Source organism: Phacochoerus africanus, chromosome 11, assembly GCF_016906955.1.
Source record: "Phacochoerus africanus isolate WHEZ1 chromosome 11, ROS_Pafr_v1, whole genome shotgun sequence".
Taxonomy (NCBI): Eukaryota; Metazoa; Chordata; class Mammalia; order Artiodactyla; family Suidae; genus Phacochoerus; species Phacochoerus africanus.
Genome location: NC_062554.1, coordinates 66,438,299 through 66,464,439, shown reverse-complemented (window position 1 = coordinate 66,464,439; position 26,141 = coordinate 66,438,299). Strand labels below are relative to the sequence as shown.

Here is a 26,141-nt window from a genome sequence, read left to right as displayed (position 1 = left end):
AATAGAAAAGATTGTCAGGTTTATTCCACGTCCTGAAGGTGTGGACCTTGACGTCTTCCAGATTTGGGACTCCTGGGCCTGTGCTAATGGGCATGGCTGCCGTGGGCACCACTGCCTGCAAACCCCTGAACTTAGCAGTGCCTCAGAAGGAGGAAGGATCCCTGAGACACTGGCACTGGGCCTTGACCACCCGCTGTCTCAGCTTTAGGCTCGGCCAGACCAGAGAAGGGAAATCAGGCTCTGTCATGCCTGGAGCCACACGGGAACCCTCAGCGATAACAGAGAGGGGAGAGGGCTGTGTGCTCAGCGTGAAGAACCCTGAAGAAGGAGGACTGACATGAGGTCACCTGACCCAGGATGCTGGGAAACCCCAGGAGGCTTCCTCTTCTGTTCCCTGAGGAGCAAAGCCCTGTCACCAGAGCGGCTGGGTGGAGGGGGTGCTTCTTGGATGGAGCCCCTTCTCCCAGCGGCCTGGGCCAGGTTCAGCCATACAGGCCAGGGTGACAGAGGTGCGGTACCCGAGCCTGCACGAAATGTCAAGGTCATCCCAGGCAGTGGTCTGCAAGCCCACTGGGCATGGCCTTGTGCCCCAGGTCCCACTGTGCTGCTTCCTGCAGGAAGGCAATGGAAGGTAATGCTGGCGATGTCTCCTGGCTGGCAGCCAGGAGGGAGGTAGGCTGATGAGATGGGACCAGGCATCGTCCCGTGTTGGGTCCCACAGTGTAGACAGGAAAGCAGTGTTTGAAGGAGTCTAATGCTTCAGGATGCCTCGCGTACCTCCCAGAGCTCAGATGTCAGGAGCCGCCGGGACCCTATTCAACCTGTAAAGAAAGGCTCAGGTGAGCTTCCCCCACCCAGGTAAAGAGGCTGACAGACCATACCCCAGGGCCCAACACAATCAGCTTCCAGAAGCACCAAGCCATTCAAGCCCTCAGCTCTCCTCTTTGGCATCTGTGTCCCCTGACGAGAGCCCTCTTGTTCTCATCTCTGACTACATATTAGCGTCATCCAGGAAGCTTGTAAAAACCCCCAACTTCCAAGCCGCACCCAAAATGCTCCCCTGGTGACTCCAGTGCAGCCAGGGGTTGAGAGAAGGGAAAAAGGAATTCAAATTGTTTCTCTGGGCTTTTTGGTTACAGCTCTGAACAAGGAAGTAAAAAACGCACTGAAATAAAATTTCGAGCTTTCTGTAAACAGGCGACATATCAGAGCAAGAAAAATTTATGTCGGCACTAAAATTAGAACTTCCTGCCCATGAGGGTGTTTTGGAAAGTCTTTCCACGAAGCTGTCACATCTCATCTTTGTGGTTATTTAAGAGGATATAGAGTGGGACACGGGCTACCTCTGCAACCCAAGGGCCCTCTGCAGCTCTGGGGACAACCACGAGCTCCGCTCCTGGCGTCCCTACCTCCTGGCCCACCTGCTGGCACCCCAGGCTGGCATGACCTCTGCGGAACACCTACCTGCCCTGTGCAGCCTCCCCTCGCCAGCACAGCACAGATCCCATCCTATTTAATCCCTGCATTCACACCAGGAGGTCGGAGTCACTGTGCCTATTTGCTCAGCTCAGAGCTGAACAAACCTAACAGGGTCATGCAGCTGGGAAGGAGCAGCATCAGGGTCAAATCCTGTCAGAATCTCTGCAGACTCTTTCCACCCTGCTGCTGGTTCCCAAATGGGGAAGCGATGGACAGAAGGATGATGGGGAGGATGTTTGTGTGTGGGGGTGGGTGCCTGGACGCATGCGCATGTGTGTTTATGTGTAAACAGGCCCGACTTCCAGAGCGAGGATCATCCTTGAGTCTGAGACTGTGTCCTTCCTTTTCTTTGGTGGGAAAATGCGCCTCAGAAAGTGGGATTTCCAGACATCAGGGTTTTCTTCCATTTCAATTGTGCCTCCTTGCTAACTGGAGAAGCTGGATGCTTTTGTGAATTTTACCGATGCACAAAATCCAAAAGGCTGAGTGAGCCCTGCTGCCTCCACCAGCATCCCCTCCACCCCTGGGAAGGGCCTCCAAGGAGGTGATGACTCTGAGTCTCTCACATGGGGCCAGCAGCCCAGGCAGCTCGCCCCAGCTCTGCGCTGCGTTGCCTGGTGCGTGACTTGGATGTAGACCCTTGGTCTAGAAGGTTAAAGGAGTCGTCAGGCAGAGTCCACCTTCGCACAGTGCTGGGCATCCCTGCAAGGCCATGCGCCTCCCAGCCCCCATCCCTGACTGCCCTGCAGCCCATAGTCTCCTGACTACGTAAAGCCTACACCCAGTGAGGACAGGGCCGAAGCTCTGCTGGGACTGTTTAGCAAATGGACCCTGTCATCAAACCTGTGTGGGCCTGTGCTCCGGCAGCGAGGGCAGCCCAAGGACCAGCCTCCCTGCCTCCTGGCACAGTGGGGACTCCTCACCCTTCGATGATGCGGTTGTTGTCCTGGAGGTCGCACGCCAGCAGCTTCATCTCCTCACAGAGCTCCTGCATGCTGTCCAAGGCCAAGGCAAGAGTGGCGGCTGTGGTCAAGGCCCATCCCCTCTGCCCAGAGCTTTCCCAGGGATCCCCCTCCCACCCCAAGACCTCTAACACCCCCCCCCACACACACACACACCCTCTCTGGCACTTACTGTAGAACCAGGTCCTTTAGTCCAGGGTTGGGATAAGGAGCCATAAGGGGTGGTGAGGCCTGAGCCCCCCGTGTTCTGTCCTGAAGGAGCTGGTGAGCTAGCTGGTCAAGAATCTAAAAGAACCACACTTTAGTCAGAAGGGAAAAGCCTGCTCATGTGGGGGGCGGGGCCCAGAGGCGTGGGGAAGGGTAAGGAATGGGGGATGAAATGCCACATCCCTGGACTGTCCAGAACACTCAGGCCTTTCACGGGCCCCTCATCCTGAGAGCCAGGCTGGCACAACTGGCCATCGCTGTCTGTGCTTGCATTTAGGGGTCCAGTCTGCCAAGCTCCCCTTCGTGTCTGACCTGTCCCTGTCATGACACTGTGTGAGCCAGGAGCTGCAGAGAAGGGGCGGGCACAGCCCAGCACCAGTCTCTGAAAGGATGTGCCCTGTGCTGGGCGGGGAGGAGGAACCACGTGGGCTTGGTCATCTAAGAACCGTACTCCTTTATCCCTGCTGGCAAAGCAGGTGGCTTCTCAGTGCTGCCCGAGCTGCTCTCTTGGCAGAAAGGAGATCAGAGGACCAAGGAGTGTTCGTGTCCCATCTCTCAAGGAAGCTCCCAGACTGTACAGGGCTGTGAGGAAGATGTCCCCGCATTCGGGAAGCTCTGCCCTGCAAGGAGTGGCCTTCAGGCTGAGGAATGCCAGGGAGTGTGTTCCACACTGGTGGCCCAGAGACCTCCAACCCACACCAAAGTGCTTCGTCTTGGTCTAGGGCAGCTCTGTTCCGAGGTGGGGGTGTGGCCCGGATGCCCCCCAGGTGCCTGATTGGCCTGGCTCTCGGCAGCCCCGCCCCCGAAGCTCCCCACCTGGCTGAGGCTCTCCTGGGCTCCCTGGGCTTGGGTGTTACAGGCGGCCACGGAACAGCCCACCAGGCGCAGGTGGTTCCTGGTCTCATGTACCAACCTCAAGAGAGCAGAGAAACGTCAGGGCTGGGCCCGCTGGCTCTCACCGGGGCCCACCTAGCAGTTTGGTCACCACAGATAGGCAGGAGGGGCTTTCCAGACCACAGAGGCTGGAGCTGGTGGGCTCAGCGGGTGCGAGGGCTCCCTCACTGCCTCTGCCCTTCCAGCTATGCCCTTGACTCATCCCTGTCCCACGGTAAGGATGCTGATGAGCACTCTGACCCAGGCCTATGAGGGTCCCTGCAGAACCACAGTTGGGGCTGCAAACAAGGCCATTTCGGGTTGTATCACACATGCCAGTTAGCAAGGACTGGGGCCAGGCTCCCGAGAGGCTGAGACAGCCGGCCCTGGGGCATTTAAAATGGGACCTGGGAGTTCCCGTCGTGGCGCAGTGGTTAACGAATCCGACTAGGAGCCATGAGGTTGTGGGTTCGGTCCCTGCCCTTGCTCAGTGGGTTAACGATCCGGCGTTGCCGTGAGCTGTGGTGTAGGTTGCAGATGCGGCTCGGATCCCGCGTTGCTGTGGCTCTGGCGTAGGCCAGTGGCTACAGCTCCGATTCGACCCCTAGCCTGGGAACCTCCATGTGCCGCGGGAGTGGCCCAAGAAATAGCAACAACAACAACAACAACAACAAAGACAAAAAAATAAATAAATAAATAAATAAAAAATAAATAAAATGGGACCTGGAGACGCTCCCACTTCCAGAGCAAATCAAAGTCAATAGGCTGCTCCGACTGCCCTTCTAAGGTGGGGAGTGAGCAATAATATTTCTCCACTGTACAAAAAGGATGCTAAGTCCTGGGGTGGTCCAACCAGTGGTTGAGTCCTAGCCCTGGCAACACATTAGAATCCCCTGAGGAGCATTAAAATACTGACAGTCAAGCCCTACCCCAGACCAGTTCAATCAGAACTTGGGGTGAGGTGGGGTGGGGGCACTCGGCTTGGTATTCCAGTGCTGAGGATCTCAATAAGCCCCTCAATAAGCCCACAGGTCACAAGGACCTCAGAACGGGCAGCACCAGGGAACCTGCCCTCTTGTCTCAGGAGGGGGCAGGGAAGGAGGGAGGGGTTGGTCCGAGAAGGAGAAGCCAAACTCCTGCAGGGGACAGTGGAGGAGGGGGTTCTACTTAAGGGCTTCTGTCTGGCCCTGCTCCCCAGAGCACTCATCCTCATCCCAGAGGGACCTTGTGTTTTCCCCAAAGAGGGGGCTCCCTAACTTCACCACCTGGGACCATGGAAAGGGTCCAGATCTCAGAGGCAGTCATACCCACATACTAGTCCCAGGTCTGCTATTTATGACATGGTATTGAGGAAGCAACCCGTTCTCTGAGCCTCTGTTTTCCTCATCTGTGAAATGGGGCGAGAGTCTCCACTGCATAGGGTGGATATTGTGGAGTCAGATGGGCTAGTGTACAGAAATTAGACTGTCTGGTCCACCCCAGGTCACAAAACCACCCATTTCTTTGCCTTTGTTCCTTGACTGTCACCTTCCGCTCAGTCGGGGCTCTGCAAAGCCCAGGGCTGTTGGAAGTTGGGAAGGGCCAGGCCAGGGGGTCCTGGGGATCACAAGTTCGGGGGGCAGGGCCAGGGTTACCTCATTCGCTTGCCGTGTGTGACCAGGGACGCCTGGTACTTCTGCACACGCTCCTCCTGGAACACCTGCAGAAGCCTTTTGGCCAAATGACTAAAATTCATCCTGGAAAGAGAGAAATCGAGGCACAGAGATGAGCAGCCAGAGCCACCTGTGCACAAGCCTGCCCTCCCTGAGTCTCCACCACCCCGAGGCCCAGACCCTGGGTCCACAGCAGGGCTGCCTCTCTAAAGGAGGGGGTGACTCTCACCCCCATGCATCAGGGAGTTCAGCGTGGCCCGTGTGCAGCATACTCCAACAAGGGGTGTAGGAGAAAGATAGGAGGACATCAGGGAACGCACACGCTCTCCAGCTCAGTCCCCAGAGGTCAGGAGATATGTTTGTGTGTGTGTGTGTATGTGCATGCGTGCGCGCGCGTCTGTGTGTGTGTAGGGTGCAGGGGCAAGGCTAGAACTCGGGGAGTGAGTCTTCAAATAAGCATTAAATCAGGGAGGGCTTCCTAGAAGAAGAGCGTGTCCAGGAAACAGAGGAGCAGAGGATGCCCAGAGGAGAGCCCAGGCCGAGGTCAGAAGCAGGAAGTGGTAGGTGGTAAGTTGGCAAGGACAGCTAAGCAAAGAACTCCTACAATCATGTTCAAACAGGAAGTCAATCCAGGTCCATCAAGACTGCTGCTGAGATACCTCCCTCCCCAGCCCCAGATCACCTGCCCCAGAGGTAGTTACCCCCCTTTCCTCCTGCCCAGCTCTGGTCTGGGATCAGGGCCCTTCCCCACCTCTTGTCTGGCACAGAGACTCGTTCTGCCCTGATGACACCCACCCTCCTGCTCACCCGCCTGCCGGGGGACAGGCCACTCACTTATCCAGCTTGTGAATCTGCTCCTCGTTGTAGCCAAGCCCTGAAGGAAAGAGACAGGGCTGAGGTCACCTCTTCAATCAGTGAACAGAACAGAACGGTGCAAGAGGCTGGGGGACAACTACAGAGGTGAAGGCAGAGGCCCAAGCCCAGCTCCATGGAGCTCACAGCCCAGCAGAGCCAGGAAGGATGGACAGAGGGAACAAGCATCCGAGACATTTGCATTTTGACAAAGTAGGGTATCCACCTGGGCCAGGTAAGACTGCACTGTAGGGGGTGGAGGGATGCGCACTCAGGGAACACGTCAGGTGGGCAGTGGTGGATGAGATGGGACTTGAAGGATGTGAAGTTGGCCCTGGACCCTTCAACATCCCTCCCGGTGTGGCTGATGCCTGAAGCCTGTGGACTCCATCCCTGAGCATTCAGGCTGCAGGCAGAGCCATCTGGGCTCTGCAGCAATGAGCTGGATAAGCCAGGTCTCCGCCCTCCACCTCCCCTTCTCAGTCCAGCCAGAAGGAGAACTTTTTTTGCCAGTAGGGCTGAAGCCTTCATCGTTCACCGCCTAGGCTGCTTCCTGATGCGCTCTGCACTAGGGAGGTGCTGCCCCCTTCTGGGCTTCAAGGGAATGGCCTCCGGTTAATGGCTTCCCCAGAATGAAATGATGAAGAGGCTAACCTTGTAGCCCACCCCACCACTCCCTTAATTTGCAGAATCGCCTTCCTGGTTTCTTTTTTCTTTTTTTAAAATGAGCGCTTAATCTTTATTTTATTTTATTTTATTTTATTTTATTTTATTTTATTTTATTTTATTTTTATTATTATTTTGTCATTTCTTGGGCTGCTCCCGCAGCATATGGAGGTTCCCAGGCTAGGGGTCCAATCGGAGCTGTAGCCGCTGGCCTACTCCAGAGCCACGGCAACTCGGGATCCAAGCCACGTCTGCAACCTACACCACAGCTCAGGGCAATGCCAGATCCTTAACCCCAGGGATCAAACCCACAACCTTCCTAGTCAGATTCATTAACCACTGTGCCACGACGGGAACTCCCTTCCTGGTTTCTTCATCCCTGTGCTCAGCCAGCTGACTTGTGAAGTCCAAGTGATCTGGGACAAGGTCTAGCCCTGCCTCCCTTGAGCAGGGGGATGTAACCAAGTAATTTTGCCTCATCCATCACATGTAACACACAGGACGGATAGGAGGGTAAAGTGAGGAAGTGCCCTGAAAATGATCAAGCATTTTCCAGACTAGCATCTTTCAACACCCCAGGTGTTGGCAGTTAAGTGATATTCTTCCTGGTCCAGTTTCAATTTTGCATGTGTGTGTGTGTTTTTTTAGGGCTGCCCCCACGGCACATGGAGGTTCCCAGGCTGGGGGTCAAATCAGAGCTACAACTGCTGGCCTACCCCCCAGCCACAGCAATGCAGGATCTGAGCTATGTCTGCAATCTACACCACAGCTCACGGCAACCCCGGATCCTTAACCCATTGAGCGAGGCCAGGCATCCTCAAGTATACTAGTCGGGTTCATTACCTCTGAGCCACCATGGGAACTCCCATTTAATAAAGGATGCTTGCAGGCCAGTAGAAAGGAAACTCTTTTTGAGGCTGTCAAATGGGGTGGTTAAATGCACTTGGACTAGAGCGCTTGGGCTACTTGAACTTCTGGAATCTCAGCTTCCTCATCTTTGAAATGGGGAGGGTAACAGTGTCCAGAGTTTCATGAGCATTAAACAAAGAACACGCACAGGAGTTCCCGTTGTGATGCAGTGGTTAACGCATCCGTCTAGGAACGATGAGGTTGCCGGTTCGATCCCTGGCCTCACTCAGTGGTTTAAGGATCTGGCGTTGCCATGAGCTATGGTGTAGATTGCAGACGCAGCTAGGATCTGGTGTGGCCGCGGCTGTGGAGTAGGCCAGCAGCTGTAGCTCTGATTCGACCCCTAGCCTGGGAACCTCCATATGCCACAGGTGCATCCCTGCAAAGACAAAAAAAAAAAAAAAAAAAAGAATACGCACAGCCCAGGGGATGGTGCCCAGCACATGAGAGATGCTCAGAAATGTAGTGGTTATAGGATAATGGATTCCCAGTGATGGAGGCAGAAAAACCACTGAAGGTCTCCCAAAGTCACACAAAGGTGGGTGTCAGGCCAGGCCTCCTGAGCCCAAGGCACCACTGGCTTTGGGGAACAGGAGAATCTCTGCTTTCCCGTCTCCTGTGGTGTGTTCCCTCCAAGGTTAGACCCAGAGGCACGACCCAAGGAGAGAAGATGACAATCTAGAATCTGTACGTTCAATACATGGCCACACGGCTGCCGAGTACTTGAAATATGGCTAATTAAATTAAGTTAATTCAATGAAATTTAAAAATTTAAGCTTTCCTATCAAACACAGCTTTCTGTTCTGATAAGAGTACATTTCATTTTGTTAAAAAAATTAACTTCTGAATAGAGATGGGCCAAAGCACGAAATACACACGGGCTTGTGAACACTTAGCACAAAAAAGAATCTAAAATATCTCAAATAGTTCTGTTCATATTGGTTACAACAACAATTTGAATATATTGGGTTGAATAAAATATTAAAATTAATTCCACCTGTTTCTCTCTACTTTTTCTTTTTTCTTTTTAGGGCTGCACTTGCAGCATATGGAGGTATCGAATCGGAACTACAGCTGCTAGATACACCACAGCCACAGCAACGCCAGATCCGAGCTGAGTCTGTGACCTACACCAAAGCTCATGGCAATGCCACATCCTTAACCCACTGAGTGAGAGCCAGAGATCGAACCTGCAACCTCATGGTTCCTAGTCGGATTCTTTTCCGCTGCGCCACAATAGGAACTCCTCTCTGCTTTTAAAATTTTGGCTACTAGCGAACTTAAAATTACAAATGTGCCTGAATCATGTGAGACAGTGTTTTTCAGATAATCCTAGGGATAGAAGAGAACTTTGTGATCAAACTCAAGACCTAAGTGTGGATTTCCTGCACATTAGGAAGCGCTGGGGGTGGGGGTGGGCGAGAGGGTCTGTTCCTGGAGTGCGTTAGCTCCTCAACCCCCAAAGTCAACTGGGGTCTCCCCAAGCTTTCCCCACCCCCAGCCCCAGCCCTCCCCTGGGTTCGACCCTCCCCTACCCAATGAAGAGTGAGAAGCTTCTGTCCCCAAACCTGCCCAGAGGGTCTTTTTGAAGACTGGTAGATAATGCAGGCAAAGTGCCTGGACCAGTGACTCTAACAGGTATTTCTCCAGCTCCTCCCTTTTCTGGAAAGCTGGGCTATTTTAGTGAGCCAGAGACACAACGGGTAGAGAAAAACTCCTTAAACTGTAAAGTGCCCTGCAAGGATGAGTGGTCTTTTTCAAGGCCACCTCTTCTACAGCCTGCGGGCCTCAGCTGGGCCCTCAGGTGGAAACGCAGGCACCAGTGAAAGGGCTTCACATTCCTCACCCATCTGCAGGCAGCAACCTTGCCTTAGACCAGCCACATGGGGCTCCGCAGAGCGCCCTCTGCATAGTGGGCTTCGGCATCAACAGTGGGTGAAGTATTAGGAACAACCAGCTATTGTGAGGGAAGGAGGGGGGGGAGGAGGTGAGGGAGGGGGAGAGGGAAGGAGGGACGGAGGGGGGAGGAAGGAGGGAGGGAGGGGGGAGGGAGGAAAGGGGAGGGAATGAGGGAGGGAGGAAAGGGGGAAGGGAAGGAGGGAGGGGAGAGCGCAAGGAGTGTCTGGCTCTCCCGGTGGCTCACCTGGCCTTATCCTGGATTTCTTGAACTGTTTGTAGATGAGACACATCTTGTCCAAAGAGCACTGAATCTGCTGGATGCTGTGGGCAGGAGACAGGGACCAGGTGACGGAAGAGTCAAAGGGCACAGGTAAGGGGGGGAGGGGATGGCAGTAGGAAGAGGGCGCTCCCTTCCTGCAGAAGGAGCCTCCTTGCCACAGTTCTGGGGGCCAGTCTGGGAGTGGGGTGACTCGTTTCTAAGCTTGTGTGAGGCACCTTTGGGCTAGAGAGCCATCTCTCATTCCTATGTTTATTCTCTCTCTCTCTCCTCTCTCTCGCACACACAGTGTTTAATAAGAGATGAGATAGAGAAGAAGCCAAGCAGGGCAGGCGACAGGAGTGTGGCCTTTGCTCCACAAGAGGGCTTGAGAATAGGCTCCCAGAAGAAGCCTTGGCCTCCGAAACAGGGGAGTCTGGCAAAGGCAGCTGCGCGTGGGAACGGAGCAGGAGTTTCTCTTCTGTCCCCCGGCAAGGGCAGAGGTCACGCTTTCTGAGGACACCCAACACCCCGGCACATAGAAGGAACAACATGAGTCAACAACTCTTGGTTAGAACAAGACTTCCCATCATGGCTCAGCAGAAACGAACCGATTAGTATCCATGAGAATGCAGGTTCAATCCCTGGCCTTGCTTTGGGGGTCAGGGATCCGGCATTGCTGTGAGCTGGGGTGTAGGTTGCAGACGTGGCTTGGACCCCAAGGGCTGTGGCTATGGTGTAGGCGGAGGGGCAGCTGTAGCTCCGATTGGACCCCTAGCCTGAGAACTTCCATATGCCACAGGAAGCAGCCCTAAAAAGACAAACAAACAAGAATGAATTGAGGTTCTTGGTCCTGCCTATAGGCAGGGGAATTCGGGAGACGACCTCCCAACCCTCCTGGCCTGGGGTTTAAGGTCATTATTATTTCTTCCTTCCCCTTTTCAGGATTCAGACACTCGGTTGAAGATGCTCGGGAGGTGGGGAGTCTTCCTCATCCTCAGGCTGCTTTAGCTTCACTTCCTCCCCACAGCTCCTTCTCGTGGCTCCATCTCAGCTATTTCTGGAGCTGGATTCTTGTGCCCAGGCCTCTGTGGATCCTGGGCCCCTGTTTGTCTGGTACCCAAGGTGGACAAGACCCCACATCCGGTCTCTATCTAAAAGGCCCAGGAAGATACTGACTCAGAGACTTTGAAAAACTTAATGGTTTCCAAAGGAGACAGGATGGGGGGTAGGGGCATGGGCTGGGGGTTTGGGATGGAAATGCTATAAAATTGGGTTGTGATGATCGTTGTACACCTATCAGTGTAATAAAATCCACTGAGTAATTACCAAAATAAATAAAAATAAAAATAAAAAATGGCCCGGGCCTGAGGTGTTCCAAATTCAGAACTGTTTTCTGATTTGAGAGAGGTAGCTGTGTCTACACACCCCATGTCGTGAAGTACCCCTTCAACACCTGCCCTCGGTCTTCAGAGAACAGGAGAGAAACCTGGGTTACACTTCAGTTTAGGTCAGGTTGTGCAGCCAAAACAGTGAAGAAAAAGCCCTATGGTGTTCAGAGCTTTCTGGCTTCAGACTTGAGAACGTGGGCTGGTGGCTCCAGGCCAGCACTAAAGGCGGTAGGTTTGAGGAGCGTGACTGCGTCCCAGTCAAAGTGGGCAGGGAGGGAGTTCCCGTCATGGTGCGGTGGTTAACGAATCCGACTAGGAACCATGAAGTTGCGGGTTCGGTCCCTGCCCTTGCTCAGAGTGTTAATGATCCGGCGTTGCCGTGAGCTGTGGTGTAGGTCACAGACGTGGTTCAGATCCCGCGTCGATGTGGCTCTGGTGTAGGCCGGTGGCTGCAGCTCCAATTGGACCCCTAGCCTGGGAACCTCCATATGCCGAGGGAGCGGCCCTAGAAAAGGCAAAAAGCCAAAAAGTAAAAATAAAAATAAAAAAGCGGGAAGGGAGGCAGCAGCTCTGCCCACATCAAGCTGCGGGGTGGGTGAGAATCTTTATGTTTGCTAAAAGAAGACTGGGATTTAGGGCCGTAAATCCCTGGAGTAGCCCAAACACATAGGCTTTGGATATTGGCAGATCAGACCTTGGAGCCCTGTGTCTGTCATTTGTCATTTACTGGCTGTGTCTCGGGCCCAGTTAACCTCCCTGAGTGAGCTTCCTCATCTAGAAAAAGAGCATAAGGAGTTCCCATTGTGGCTCAGTGGTTAAGGAACCCGACTAGTATCCATGAGGACGCAGTTTTCAATCCCCGGCCTCGCTCAGCAGGTTAGGGAGTCAACGTTGCCGTGAGCTGTGGTGTAGGTCACGTACCTGGCTTGGATCCCAAGTTGCTGTGCCTCTGGCGTAGGCCGGCAGCTACAGCTCTGATGTGACCCCCTAGCCTGGGAACCTCCATATGCTGTAGATGTGGCCCTAAAAAGACAAAAGACAAAAAATAAAAATATATATATATAAAAACAGACATTATATTTAAAAAAAGAAAAGGAGCTTAAGAGTAGTTGTGTTATTATTGTTTTGAGGATTAAATGAGCTAGAAGTAAGAGGAACTAGTCAAGGGTCTGATACAGAGCAAGGATTCAGGAACGGTAAGGAACGAAATCACTCAGTTAGAACTACTGCACCTGCTAATATTTGTAATTAGTTCTCTAACTCCCAGATGGGGGCAGGACCCCGTAACCTTTTCTCCTTCTGGCCAGTCCCACGAGAAGGTCTTGGACCTTCCTGGACGCTCCCCCCCCACCCCCCAGGCCTCGGCATCCTTGCCAAGGTCAGGGAGAAAGCAGGCTGATTCCCGAGAAGGCCACTGGGGGCTTTTGCGCTCTATGCTCCGCCCACCCCGGCCAAGAAGAAAATCCCACAGACCTTCTGTCCTCATGTACCTGATCCCGGTTCTTCATCAGCTCCGAGCTCAGGTTGCTCAGGGTCATCTGCGTTTCTGTGATGTTGTGGGAACATCTGGAGAGGACCTCAGCCAGCTGGGGGACACAAAGGCAGCCCCCCGTGGGGTCCTCAGCTCGAGGCTCTGATGGGAGGCCTGGCTGGATCACTGCCCACCCCCCCCACCCCCGCGCCTCAGCTCTGCTCCTGACAGCCCGCCACCAACCCCAGCCTCACTCACAGTCCGTAGCTGGGACCTCATCTCTGCCGCCCTCTTCAGTTCCTGGATCTCCTGTACCCCAGCCACACTGCTGGACCTCGGGAGAAGGATGAAAACAGACATGAGGACACCACAGCCAGACACCAAGTGTGGTCTGGGATTGGATCCTGGTTTGGATGAAGCCAGCTAGGAAAAAACATGTGGAGAGTCACTAAGGAAATTCGAATATGGATGGGTCCTACAGATGGGATGAAAAGGTTCTGACATGGAAAGGGCAGAGCTCAGAAAGTCCAAGAATATGTCATGTTGGCTAACACATTCGTATAGCAGAAAACGATCCAGGAGGATATATACTATTAAAGAGTGACAACCCACCTCTGGGTGGTAGGATTTTTTTTTTTTTCTTTTTATGCCCAACCTGCAGCATATGGAAGTTCACAGGCCAGGGGTCAAACTGAAGCGCATCTGTGACCTACACCACAGCCATGGCAATACCAGATCCTTAACCCATTGAGCCACAAGGGGAACTCCCCCAGTTTCTCCCTTTTTCCAACCCATCACCCCTAATTAGCCCAGGTCAGAGGAATGGAGGTTGTGGAGTTCCGAGGACTGGAGCAGGGAATCCTAAAGAGGTGAGGACAGTTGAAGGCCTCGAGGAAGCAGGAGGAGGAGGGTGGAGGTGAGACCACCCAGATCTCCCTCCTGTCAAGTCCAGGGCACCACGTGTGGGTGCGAGTGCTTTAGGGTCTGGGGCAGGTGAGCCATCTAAATCTTCAGAGAGGGGTCTCATAAGACAGAGGCCCCTTCCTGGAGCAGGGAGGCTACCCCAGTACCCAGAGGGGCAGTGCCCCCACAGGCCTGTCCCCCCCGAGGTGAAGGACCAGGGGGAGGTGGGGGGCGGGTGAGGGTCAGGATGGGAGCACCCCCTCTCTCCCAGCGTGGCAAAGAAGTGGGTGGAGGCAAGATGCATGGTTTGGGAAGACTAGGGGAGAGGAACAGACAGAGAGAAGGACCGAGGGGTCTGAGCGGGCCCCATCCCTGCAGCCCCCGCCCTGGGCAGGACACCCACCTCTCGTTGCCCAGGCTGCTGCTGAGGAAGAGGAGGGCCATTCTCGTGACCTCCAGCGTCCGCTTGCACGTGGCCTGGAGTATCTCCCTGCCGAGGGGAGCCCAAGTCAGACCCACCTTCTTCCAGGGGACCCAGGGCACCCATGCCCGTGGCCACAGCCCCAGGGCAGCGTGGATGAGGTCCGGCTTTCCTCTGCCTCCCCCTCTCCACCCAGCCCTCAGGGTACTCACACAAACCAGTGTAGCCCCCGAAGCATCAGCTCCTGCCCAGCCAACAGGGCCCGTGCCAGCCGCAGGGCCTGGTAGCCAGCGCCCAGCACACCCTGAGACATGCAGGAGGGCAGGGTCAGGTCCTGCACCCCCTTCCTCTGTGTGAACTCCCCTCTCTGCCGCCTGGGGGCCACCCCTCACCTTGGCTGTGTTGTAATCTGCCTGCAGGTCCACTTTGGGGACGAACTTGGGGATGTCCAGAGCAGCTGCAGATAAAGACCCAGTCTGAGGGGGCTGCCTATCCGGCCCTAGATAAGGTCTAGCTCATCTTTCCTATTCTCAGCTCACACTCAGCCATCACCACCTATCTTCCACCTCAAGCTTCCGGACTGGCCTGAAACCCCCACTTTCCAAGCCTTCAATGCACTTACTGTGCTTCTTTACAATTGCGCTCCCTCACTGCCCCCTTGTGTTCACCTTGGAGAACTACAGCCTCATGCCCAAGGCCCCATCTCAACAGCAGGAAAGGGGCCCAAACTACCCCTCTCGCCTGGGGGTTTCAAGGTTAATGCCCCTTCCAGCCTTGTAGGTACTGAGCAGGAGGCAGAAATTGACATTATTCAAATGAGAAGGAGTGACATTTTTGCTAGAACTTGAAGGACAAAGCTCTGGACCCCTGACCACCTTCCCTTCTCTCCAAACGGCCTGGGCTCCCGCCTCAAACTCAAACTATCAGAGGTTTCCCCACCAATCATGGACTGTGGAGAGCATATTAAATCCACATCTCGGAGTTCCCGCCGTGGCTTAGCGGTTAACAAACCCGACTAGCATCCATGAGGACGCGGGTTGGATCCCTGGCCTTGCTCAATGGGTTAAGGATCCAGTGTTGCTGTGAGTTGTGGTGTAGGTCACAGATGCAGCTCTGATTGGACCCCTAGCCTGGGAACCTCCATATGCCATGGGTGTGGCCCTAAAAAGAAAAAAAAAATCCACATCTCCCTGTTCCACTGGAGTTTCTCTCTCTTTTTTTTTTTTGTCTTTTGTCTTTTTAGGGCTGCACCTGTGGCATATGGAGGTTCCCAGGCTAGGGGTCCAATCAGAGCTATAGCTGCCGGCCTATGCCACAGCCACAGCAACACCAGATCCGAGCCACCTCTGTGACCTACATCACAGCTCATGGCAATGCCAGATACTTAACCCACTGAGCGAGGCCAGGGATCGAACCCGCAACTTCATAGTTCCCAGTCGGATTTGTTTCCACTCTGCCACGACGGGAACTCCTGGAGTATCTTTCATAGATCCGTGGATGCTGTGAAGCAGGGAAGTCGGGTCACAGGTCTGAATCCCATAGCATTTCAGAGGCATGTGTAGAACTAGAACCCAGATCTGCCTTGCTCACCCTGGGGACCCAAAGAAACACCCACAAATCCTATATTGTAAACCCCTGCCCCTTGAGGAGAACGGGAGGAGGAGAAAAGATCCAGCCTGGTGGGTCCAACTCACGGTCCCTGAATGCCAGTCCCTTGGGGATCTCGCTGGCCACGCTGAACAGGGTCAGGGGGCTGCTTGCTGTCGTGTGGGCGATGTGCTGTGCTGAGAGGCTGGGCTCGAGGACACAGAGGTGACCCTCAAAGAGGTACTCCTGGTGCTGGGGGGCCACGTTGGTCTGCTCGTACACAGCCTCCAGAAAGATGGCTATCCTAGACAATGGCCAGGGGGGAGGGGGGGCAGGTCAGAGGCTGGATACGGGATTAGGGGGACCCAAACCCCAGCTAAGACCTTGGGCTCTGCTTTTCAGAGGAAGGGACTTGGTGATGTTTTCTTACGCAGGATGGGGAGACAAAGGCTTGTATCTTATGGAGACAGAGTGGGGACAGAGCTCCAGCCTCTGCCTTTGCACCTTTCTCTGTCATGCTCCCATTAAATCTCACCTAGTCCCTAGTTCCAGAAATAAAGTGTTCTATGAACAATACACTGGGAAAATGCACTGCACACACACATACACACACACACCCCTCAGGAGATTTATGCACATTAGTTTTGTAAAGTTTGTTGAACTTCTCAAGTCCAGCAGCAAGGAGGCCTGTTTCACGTGCTAGAATTCATATTTTTCCAAACAAAGATCAGAACTAGAAGCTGCCATATCTCCATGCCCCACAGAGCACTACCCAGGACACACCCCTGTGCTTGGGAAGAGGAGGCTGATGCCTGCTCACGTGTTATGTGTGTGGACGTAGACATGGTGCAGGACGGCCTGGGGCAGGGAGAAGACGTGGACGATGACTCGCTGGAGGATGTCACTGGTCTCCGCAAAGAACTGGTCGAAGCCCCAGCATTTGGCCTGCTCCACCTCCAGGATGTTGGCCAGGATGGGCACCAGCTGGCTCTGCAGCCCCCTGCACCCAAGACATGGAGACTATCAGGGGCCAGGGCCCAGCCTCGTCTTCCTTGATCAGGTGATGGGGGTCCTTCCGTGAGAACATCCTAAAGAGCCAGGACCGTGGGGGTGGGCAGGGTGGGATGGGGAGGAAGAGCTGGGAGGGTCTTCCAGCATCCAGGCGGGGAAATCGAGGCGGGAAAGGCAGAGTGGTGTGCCCAAGCCGACCGCACCCAGGGACCCCTCAGCTGAGAAAAGGACATTGGCCCACACGCAGCTCTGTGTCTGTCCCTCCCACAGGGTCCCACGCACGTGGACAGCTGGCAGGTGACGGGGAGGGTGTAACTCCACTCCAGGGGCCCGTTCTCCCGCTTCTGGATGCCTGCGATGGCCCCGGCTGGCTTCTCCGAGGTGATCCGGTACCTGAGGGAGGCAGGGCCAGGTCAGCAGGACCCCCAGCCCATCCCACTCCAAGGGAGGACGGACTCAGCTTGGAGGGCCAGCCACCCAGCTCCTCCCGCTCTGAGGCAGCCTGAAAATGGAATTCGGGAGTCCTGGCTCGCAGTCCTGCTACTCCCCAGCTAGGCACACAGCTCTCGGCTCCACAGGCTCTCGTCTCCATCCACTTCCTAATCCCTCACCACACATCCAGGCCTCCAGACGTGCGCCTGCGCAGTGCTTGGCCCCTAGGGCCTCCCCTCCCTCTCACTATTCCCACCGCCCCTCCCTTCAAAATCCAGCTTCCAACTGAGCCAGTCTCCTCCTTCTTCCCCTAATCTACTGCAGTTCCACCACAGCTCAGCTTGACCCCTGAGCTGAAGGGGCATTGACCTTTCTGAAATCCACCTTAAATCTCTTTTGCTTTGGGCGGTGCCCGCAGCGGGAGCAGCCACAGTAAAGGATCTGGAACTTGGGATCAGGAGGTTGGGTTCTTGCACCTTTGACACCCCCCCCCCCCCCCCGCAGGCTGTGGGAGCCTCTGCTGAGATAGGGTGAGCCACAAATAGGGGGTGGGGTGGGGCGGGGCTAGGGAACCCCTGAACTGAGACAAGGACTCCCAACAGCCCGGGGGCAGGGCTCAGCTTCTTGTTTGAGGCACTGAGAACCAAGGATCTAAAGGGAGTTCTCATGGGGGCTGGACCACGAGGACCATAGAGTCGAAATCAGAATAGGAAACAGGAGTTCCCGTCGTGGCGCAGTGGTTAACGAATCCGAATAGGAACCATGAGGTGGCGGGTTCGGTCCCTGCCCTTGCTCAGTGGGTTAAGGATCTGGCATTGCCGTGAGCTATGGTGTAGGTTGCAGACGCGGCTCGGATCCCACGTTGCTATGGCTCTGGCGTAGGCCGGTGGCTACAGCTCCGATTCAAGCCCTAGCCTGGGAACCTCCATATGCCGCGGGAGCGGCCCAAGAAATAGCAACAACAACAAAAAAGACAAAAGACAAAAAAAAAATAGGAAACAGCAGGGACCCAAGGCCCCGAAGCCCACCGTACATGATCTCCTTGTTGCGCCGGGGCCCTCCATAGGGGATGAAGGGCAGGCTGCCGGTGGCTGCGTGGTACAGGGTCACCCCAATACTCCAGAGATCCACCGTCACCCCGAAAGCCTTCTGCTGGGGCTTGCGAAGCACTGCCTGCTCATACATGTCCGGGTGCTGCCAGAGGGGGAGCAAGAGAGCAGTCATGGAAGGGAAGGGGCCTGAGGTGAAAATGGAACAACCAGAATGCATTTCCTTTGCAGGTGTGGCACATGCTCACCCAGAGCGTATTTCCCCCCCTCCCCCGCCCCCCGCCGCCCCCCAGCCTCTGCCCTGAGGAAGGTGGTGACCAACTGTGCTCCATTCTCCATGAAGATCAGATCAAGGACTTAACAAGGGAGGCCTAGGCAGGGGGGTCTGGGCAGGTGGACCTGGGCAGGGAGTCCTGGGCACAGAGTCTGGGCCGGGGGCCTTGGCAGCAGAGCCTAGGCAGAGGGTCTGGTCAGGGGGTCTGGGCAGGGGGCCTGTGAAGGGGGTCTGGGCAGGCCGTAGCATTGCGTTTTTGGCCTTAGCAGAATGAACTGCTCTGGTCAGGGTTCTCCCGCTGGACAAAGGGAGACTGGACAGAGTCACTCAGAGGGGCTCTGGGAGTCACAGGGCAAGGGGCACCCAGCTTCGGGGGAGGCCCTCAGTTGGGTCTGCATCCACTCACCAGGTACTCCTCGGTGCCGTAGACGGAGACGAACTTCTCATCATCGTCCAGCTCCCGGGCGGCCCCGAAGTCCGTCAGCTTGTAGATGCTCTGCCCCTCCTCCCCCACCAGGCGCATGATGTTCCCGGGCTTGATGTCTCGGTGGACGATGCCATTCTCCCGCAGGTGGTTCATGCCGGCCACTGCGACAGAGGGAAGGCTGCTAGTGGATCAGGCCGGGACAGCCTAGAGGGGAGACTCATCTCGGGGGAAGGCTGTCCTTGGGCCCACGTGGACAGAGAGGGACAACCCAAAAACCCAGGGGTCAACAGGGCCACCAGAATAGCAGAACAGAGATGCATGCAGAGGAAAGGATGGGGGTCCCAAAGATATGGGGTGTCAAGTTTCCCTGAGATCCCCTGAAAAACTGAGAGGGGTGGTGACTCTGCGTCCCAGAGGAGGTCACTCTCCTCCCTATCTTTCTTTAATTATTTTTTTAAATTGTGGGAAAATTTACCTAACATAAAATTTACACTTGAACCATTTTTAAGTGTAGGAATTCCTGTCACGGCTCAGTGGTTAATGAACCCGACTAGTATCCATGAGGATGCGGGTTCGATCCCTGGCCTTACTCAGTGGGTTAAGGATCTGGCATTGTTGTGAGCTGTGGTGTAGGTCGCAGACATGGCTTGGATCCCATGTTGCTGTGGCTGTGGTGTAGGCTGGCAGCTACAGCTCCGATTAGACCCCTAGTCTGGGAACATCCATATGCTGCAGGTGCAGCCCTAAAAAGACAAGACGAAATAATAATAATAAAGTGTACACATCAGTGGCATTATGTGCATTGACATTGGTGTGCAACCATCACTACCGTCCATCTTACTAAACCATCCCTCCCATCCCCACCTCACCCCCAGCATTCACATTCTACTTTCTGTCTCTATGGATTTGACCCATCAGGGTCCCTCATATAAAAGGACTCATATAGTGGTTGTCCTTGTGTTGCTGGTGTTTTTCACTCAGCACGATGTCTTCCAGGTCCATCCATGAGCCTGAATTTCCTTCCTTTTCAAGGCTGACTAATATTCCATTGGGTGTATCTACCACATTTTGTTCATCTATGCATCTCTCTCTGACATTTGGGTGGTTTTTGCCTGGGCAATTGTGAATAATGTTGTTATGAATATTTGCATGCAACCTATTTTAAATTTGTTTCTGAAGCTAGGATGTTAAACCACTGAGGAGCAGGAATCGGACACATGGGTTCCATCTGTTCGTTAGCATCTGTCCCAGGTCTGTGAATTCTTCTGTGTTTGGATACTTATTTCAGAAATGCCACACCCCTCTGGGCCTGAAGGGGAGAGGGGGCTCCGCGGCGGGAGTCCAGGACCGCTCACCCACGCAGCGCAGCACCACCAGGAACTCGTTCTCAGGCAGCCCGAAGGCGTTCTCAGGGCTCTCCAGCACGCTCAGCAGGCTCCCACTGGAGCAGTACTCCATCACCAGCACCTTCTGCCGGCTGCCCCCCTGTGGTGGGACAGAGGGGGGCTTGGGGAGGAGGGCACTTCCCCTCCCCTTCTTCAAGACCGGTGGCTCAGCCTAGAGCCCAAAGCACCACCCCTCAACACACACACGCCCTGCCGGGCTCTAATTTCTAGATGGCCTTCCCTCCTTTGTCCTCAAACTGATCCCACACACCTGAGCTCAAGGTCACCTCTTCCAGGAAGCCTTCTTTGATTAGGCCCCACTTCCCACCAGGCCCTGTCCCCAGCCCCCTGACATTCTTTGCTCCTCCCTACAGGGGGCTGCTCCTGCGGACCTGCTGGCAGACCTGCTGGCGAGTATGTGCCCACATGTCTATTATTATGTGACCTGACTCCTCCCAGCCTGTGAAGGTCAAGACCATCCTCCTCTGACCCAGCACTGGACCCACCGTCTCCTCCACCGCAAAGAGCTTGATGATGTTCTGATGGTTCAGCTTCCGCAGGACCTCAAACTCCCTCACTTGCACCTCGCGGGGGCGCAGGTAGCTGGCCGTGTTGAAGACCTTGACGGCCACCAGCTCTCCGGATTTCTGCCACAGGGGGATAATGTATGTCACACCTCTGACCTGGAAAATGCACCCCCGCTCCCTGGCCTCCATTCAGCCTCTCCTGCCAACCTAAGCACAGGCAGCCTGGTTGGGGAGGGGCTCCCCCCTCTGGCTCCTCCCCCTACTCAGAGGGTACCCAGCAGGTGCTGTGGCACCAGGAGATGACAAGAGCTTGGCACACCGGACACCCTGCAGGGGATGGTTTGCTGCTGTTAATAATAACTACAATGGAGTTCCCGTTGTGGCTTAGTGGTTAGCGAACCCAACTAGCATCCATGAGGATGCAGGTTTGATCCCTGGCCTCACTCAGTGGGTTAAGGATCCGGCATTGCTGTGGCTGTGGCATAGGTTGCAGACATGGCTTGGATCCCGAGTTGCTGTGACTGTGGTGTAGACCGGCAGCTGCAGCTCCTATTCGATCCCTAGCCTGGGAACCTCCGTATGCCGCATGTGTGGTCTTAAAAGACAAAACAAAAACAAAACCAAAAAACCAATAGCTTCAATGGCTGCTACTCCTCCCTGGGCTTAGCAGCACCGTTCTGTCTGGCTTCAGTTCTTAAGTTCCATACTGTGCAGTGCGTCTCATGTACTCAGTACGGCTCTCAATAAGAATAAAGGCAGGATAAATCAAACACGTCCCACTTTCCACTTTCCACCTCTGCTATCCCTAGATCTGCTGCCACTTCCCCTGGATGTTGGCTTGCATCTCCTTCCCCTCCTCCCCAACACCCCTAAACCCCGCCTGACAGAAGTGTCATTCCGAGGGTCACCGCACCTCTGCTCGACCTCAGAGTGTGCAGAGCCAAGTCAGAGAGCTCTGCCCAGCTGCACGCCACCCTTGATGCCCACTGGTAAGAGGGGGCCCAGGTGGGCTGGGCTGCACACTACCTTATTTCGGGCCTTGTACACGCTGGCAGTGGCCCCCTGTCCCAGCAGGTCGTCCGTGTGCCACAGGTAATTGACGGTGCTCTGCATCTCCTGCTCCCGGCTGGCTGGCCACCTTCTGCCCAGAAGAAGTACCTGCTGGGGTCCAGGATTCCACCCCTGACCTGGGGCGGATACTGGTGACCCGACTAGTGTAGCAATGCCCGAGGCCACCCTAGGAAGGGCTCCAGGTGGCTATTCCAGTGGCAAGGGGGCAGGGGAGGCAGAAAGCACAGAATGTAACTCAGGTAACTTCCCCCCAAAGAACCACAGCCCCCGGGCCCTGAACCCGCAGCCTGGGCCTGTCCCACAGCAGGGCATTCTAGCCGGCCTTGCTCCCTAGATCCCCTTTCAACCCCCTGCCCAGACAGGCCAGGCTGCACAGACAAACCTTTTTCTTTGTCACCTCTCGCAGGCACTGGGAGTTCTGGGTTTTGAGCATCCAGGCCTGGGATTGTCCCAGGAAGCAGAAAGAGTGCTTGAAGGAAGGGCCCCAGGTCAGATCGTGTCAACCACATCACCACAAATCTCCAGGATTGCAACACGAGCCTGGAGCCTCCCCACCACTCGCCGGGGCCCACCACTTCCTGCTGCTGTGAGCTAACAGAGCTTCAGGAGGCCAGCCTGGCCAGGTCAGTGCTGCTCTGGAGAGGAAGGTGCTGCTGTGGAGAGGGCTGTGTATGTGCGTGTGTGTGAGTGAGTGTGTGTGTATGAGTGTGTCTGTGTGAGGGCCTGGGGGAGGCAGGAGACCCTCAAATCCAAGGGCTCAGGAGCCTCCAGGAGGATCTGAAACCCCTCTACAACTCTGTTCCCCATCTTTGCCCCCATTCTCTTCTCTCCAAAGGCCAGTTCCGCTAAAGCAGTTGGCCAGAGGATGTAGCCTCAGGAGTTAAATTCAGCGCTTTGCTGAAGAGCAGGGCGAGGGCTGGTCTTTATGGGATGACTGGGCATAAGAAGAAGGGCCACCCCTTAAATACCCTCCAATCAGGCTGAAATAGACAGGCTGCTGCCTCTTCTCTCATCTTAAAGGTTGTCAACCCTCAGGTCACTATGCCTAGAATCCCACAGTTCCTTAGCTTTAAGCCTTCTCTCAGTAATTTTGTTGTTGTTGTTGTTGTCTTTTTGCCTTTTCTAGGGCTGCTCCGGCGGCATATGGAGGTTCCCGGGCTAGGGGTCTAATTGGAGCTGTAGCCGCTGGCCGACACCAGAGCCACAGCAACTCGGGATCCAAGCTGCGTCTGCAACCTACACCACAGCTCATGGAAACGCTGGATCCTTAACCCACGGAGCAAGGCCAGGGATCAAACCCGTAACCTCATGGTTCCTAGTCGGATTTGTTAACCAGGGGAACTCCTCAGTAATCTTTTTTTAAAAATTCAAGTCTTGGTGTTTCCTGGTGACGTGATGGGTTAAGGATCTGGCATTGTCACTGCAGCAGCTCGGGTTGCTGCTGTGGCCTGGGTTTGATCCCTGGCCCAGGGACCTTCCATAGGCCTCCGATGTGGCCTGCCTAAATAAATAAATAAATATTCAATAAAATCAAAATCAAAATCTTAGAAGGTCAACTCCTTGAGCCAGAGGTCATTTCAAGAGATCAGAGGTCAATTCCAATTTCAGAAGATAGATTAGTGTTTGCATTTCACAGAAGCACCTGAGGGGCTGGGAAACTCTCTGCAGGGATGAACTGGTGAGGTTTTCCCCTCGAAGGCTGGGGAGGATTCAGCCAGTGGGGCCTGGCAGTGTAAAATCAGGTAGAGCATCCTGAAATCAAGGCCTAGGGCCCAGCCAGGGGAGAGGTCACCACCTTCAAAACCCTCCCCAGGGCTGCACTGGGGCAGATGCATAGCTGAAGCTCTGAGGCATGGGCAGTGTGGCACAAAGGGCAGAGTCCTGGACAGGGTAGCATGCCCTGGGCTCTGCTCCTGGCCCTGCTGCTGTGCTTGGGAGCTGATGGACAGTGCAGCTGGTCAGTTGTGCGTGCTCTCTGACGCCAGCCCCGCAGCGGTTGTGCTGCAAGGGCTCTCACTGTCCTCCAGGGGTATTCAAATGAAGGAGGGTGGGTGGTGGAGCCCTGAGCCTGCCGCCCCACCCACCTTCCTCCCCCTCTTCCTCCTCCTCCAGGCTCTACTGTGGCCAGAAGCACTTACCCCGTGCTCTGAGCCGTCCCGGATCAGGCAAAGACTCTCCTGGGCGAGTGTGTGTTATGTTTTCTGTCTGTGGCAAGTCCAGGAGCTGAGCTACACCGGAAAGAAGAGGGCGGATGAGAGGCACCCCTGGGCGCTGTGTGATTCTCAGCCTCCATCAAAGGCCCCCCCTGCGGCCCCAGCCCTTTAACCCTTTCCTGTTTGTCACCCTCCCCTACAGAGCTGGGGGTTTCCAGCCCAATTCGCCAGCTCTAGGAGATTCTCCTGGCCACTCCCACCCCCGCCTCCCAGACCTGGGCCAGTGAGAAGGCCCCCAGGATTGTTGAGGGCAGGCGCCAGAAGCAGAAGAAAAGTACGGAGGCAGAGCTGATTGCTGGCTTCAGGTGTTGGGAAGCCGAGCCTGGGAAAGGAGCACCGTAGGTGGTAGCAGCTCTCTTCCACGCACACACACCCCCCCCCCCCATGGGCCTCTAAGCAGTCTGGGTACCCACCGGAGATGGAGCACAGGGCATCTCTGGGGGGAGGGGCAGCAGCCGCAGAGAGATGGAGGGAGGGCCATGAGCCTCGGCTGACAGGGCCAGCACCCGGGCACTCTGCTAAGTGCTGACCCTGAGCTGCCTGGCCCCCCAGGCTCCCTCATTCAACCCCCCCAGTGGACTCAGCACACTCACCCCATCTCGGCTGTGGGGCATGCAGGCTTGTGGGACTGCGTGGCGCCCGCAGAGATGTCAGGGCTTTTTGTCATTCATAGGCAGCACTCATCACATCCTGGTGGCCACCAACCCTGGGGATCTGAAGTTGAAGTGGCTCGGTGCCACTCCGGGGAGCTAGGGGAGCTGGGAGCAAAGGCCAGCACTGGCTCAGCTCCCTGCCTGCCGGCTTTCAGCTCTCTCACACTTCCTGATTTCGTTCTTTCTCTCTCTTAAAGAGACAGAGGCAGCTGGGCTGCCGCCACCCCCCGGCAGGAAGGAGAAAGAGGATGCTCTGAGTTCCCAAGTGGAGGCCATAGGACCAGGGCGTGAACCACAAAGAGGCTGGGAACTGAGGCTGAGTGGCTGTGGTGGGCTGCGGGGTGCTATTTCTGTATCTCCTGTGGTTCACCCGAGCAGGGAAGTGTAGCGTTCAGCCTGGACTCTACAGAGCAGGTTGGGCCAGTTATCCAAGTGCAGAGCAGCCTGGGAAAACCAACTTCCCACACCCCCAGGAGCCCCAGGGAGGTTCAGAGCCAATGAGCAGCCACTTCTAGGAGAATCTGGCTCCGGCTCATCTTCCCAGTGAGCCTGCAGAGGTCTGAGAGCAAGCACTGGAACCCGGGCCATGCTTCCAGTGTGGCCTTGAGCATAGCACACGACCCCTGCCAGATAGTTTTTTCTCATCCAAGGCATGAGGGTGGTAATGTTGACTCTATTGCTCATGTGGGTGACACGGGACAGTATATTTGGAAATGCACGGGCACCAGGAAAGAGCTTTACAGATGGGCATGGAGGCTCACACACCTGCAGCAGTTTTCCCATGATCATCAGAGATGGCTGGGGCTGGCACCCAGGTGTGCCAGCTTCCCAGTGGGACTCAATGCCCCAAACCAGGTGTCCTCGGAGGCTGGAAGTCCGTCAGTCCTGCTCTGGTCAGCTCCGAGATGGCAGCTGGATAAGAAGTGGTTAAAGCCAGGAAATTCCATGTTTCAATAGAAAGTCGGAGGGACTTTCCCATGGCCACACCTGGTGGTTTCCTCCGGCAGCCCCACCCCTAGCACAGTGACACCAGAACGGGAGCCCAGTTGAGAATGGCCTTGTGCTCACATTTGCGGATCTGGCACTGGCTGATAAACCACATCCCCTCCGGCAGCCAGAGCTGCTCTCCCAGCAGGCCCAGGAGAAGGAGCATCCTTCAGGCCTGTTCTTCAATGGACTTCCTGGCTTCCCCCTTGCCTGGTGTACGATCGAGCTGCACTTCCTTGGCACCCTCTGATTCAGCGGGGCCATGTGATTTCTTAACCAAAGCATTTAATTGCTGATGCAAGACACTCCCACCACAGACAGTGTGATTCTGGTAGAAGTTGTGACTTCCCTCTCGGTCCGAGTCCTTGAGTGCCTGTCGAGCAGAACCCGTCTGCTGGCCCACAGGGGACACGTTGCTTTGGTGAGACATCAACCTTTGTTGTTTTAAGCCACTGAATTGTGCAACCTAACTTACCCTATCGCTAAAGCTCTACTCATTCCCCACCCCCCATGAAACTGCCCAGGGCTCACCAGCACCCCCTATGCCGCGGCGCTCTCTGCAGCAAGCCTGATCCCCTTCCTAG

At 55.3% G+C, this 26,141-nt stretch overlaps 1 protein-coding gene across 9 annotated transcripts; it reads right to left on the bottom strand.

Annotated features, from left to right (window-relative positions):
* On the bottom strand, nt 1–24,894 carry IKBKE (inhibitor of nuclear factor kappa B kinase subunit epsilon). Of its 9 annotated transcripts, XM_047752756.1 has the most exons (23): nt 24,511–24,884; nt 23,843–23,932; nt 22,087–22,173; nt 21,660–21,774; nt 20,613–20,753; nt 20,077–20,206; nt 18,701–18,882; nt 18,005–18,165; nt 16,822–16,932; nt 16,349–16,528; nt 15,636–15,832; nt 14,334–14,398; nt 14,154–14,245; nt 13,924–14,010; nt 12,876–12,951; nt 12,620–12,732; nt 9,744–9,820; nt 6,008–6,047; nt 5,156–5,257; nt 3,465–3,561; nt 2,614–2,726; nt 2,403–2,474; nt 1–821 (listed from the first exon to the last, which is right to left on the bottom strand). In XM_047752756.1, the coding sequence occupies exons 4-23, from the start codon at nt 21,744–21,746 to the stop codon at nt 788–790; spliced, it is 2,157 nt and encodes a 718-aa protein (XP_047608712.1). In that variant the 5' UTR covers nt 21,747–21,774; nt 22,087–22,173; nt 23,843–23,932; nt 24,511–24,884; the 3' UTR covers nt 1–787. The 9 variants fall into 9 exon arrangements, 8 of the variants coding, with proteins under 8 accessions (XP_047608712.1, XP_047608713.1, XP_047608715.1 ...); XM_047752757.1 differs by lacking the exon at nt 22,087–22,173 and having other exon boundaries at nt 21,660–21,794; XM_047752759.1 differs by lacking the exon at nt 22,087–22,173 and having other exon boundaries at nt 21,660–21,791.
* Nucleotides 24,895–26,141: the final 1,247 nt, after the last annotated feature.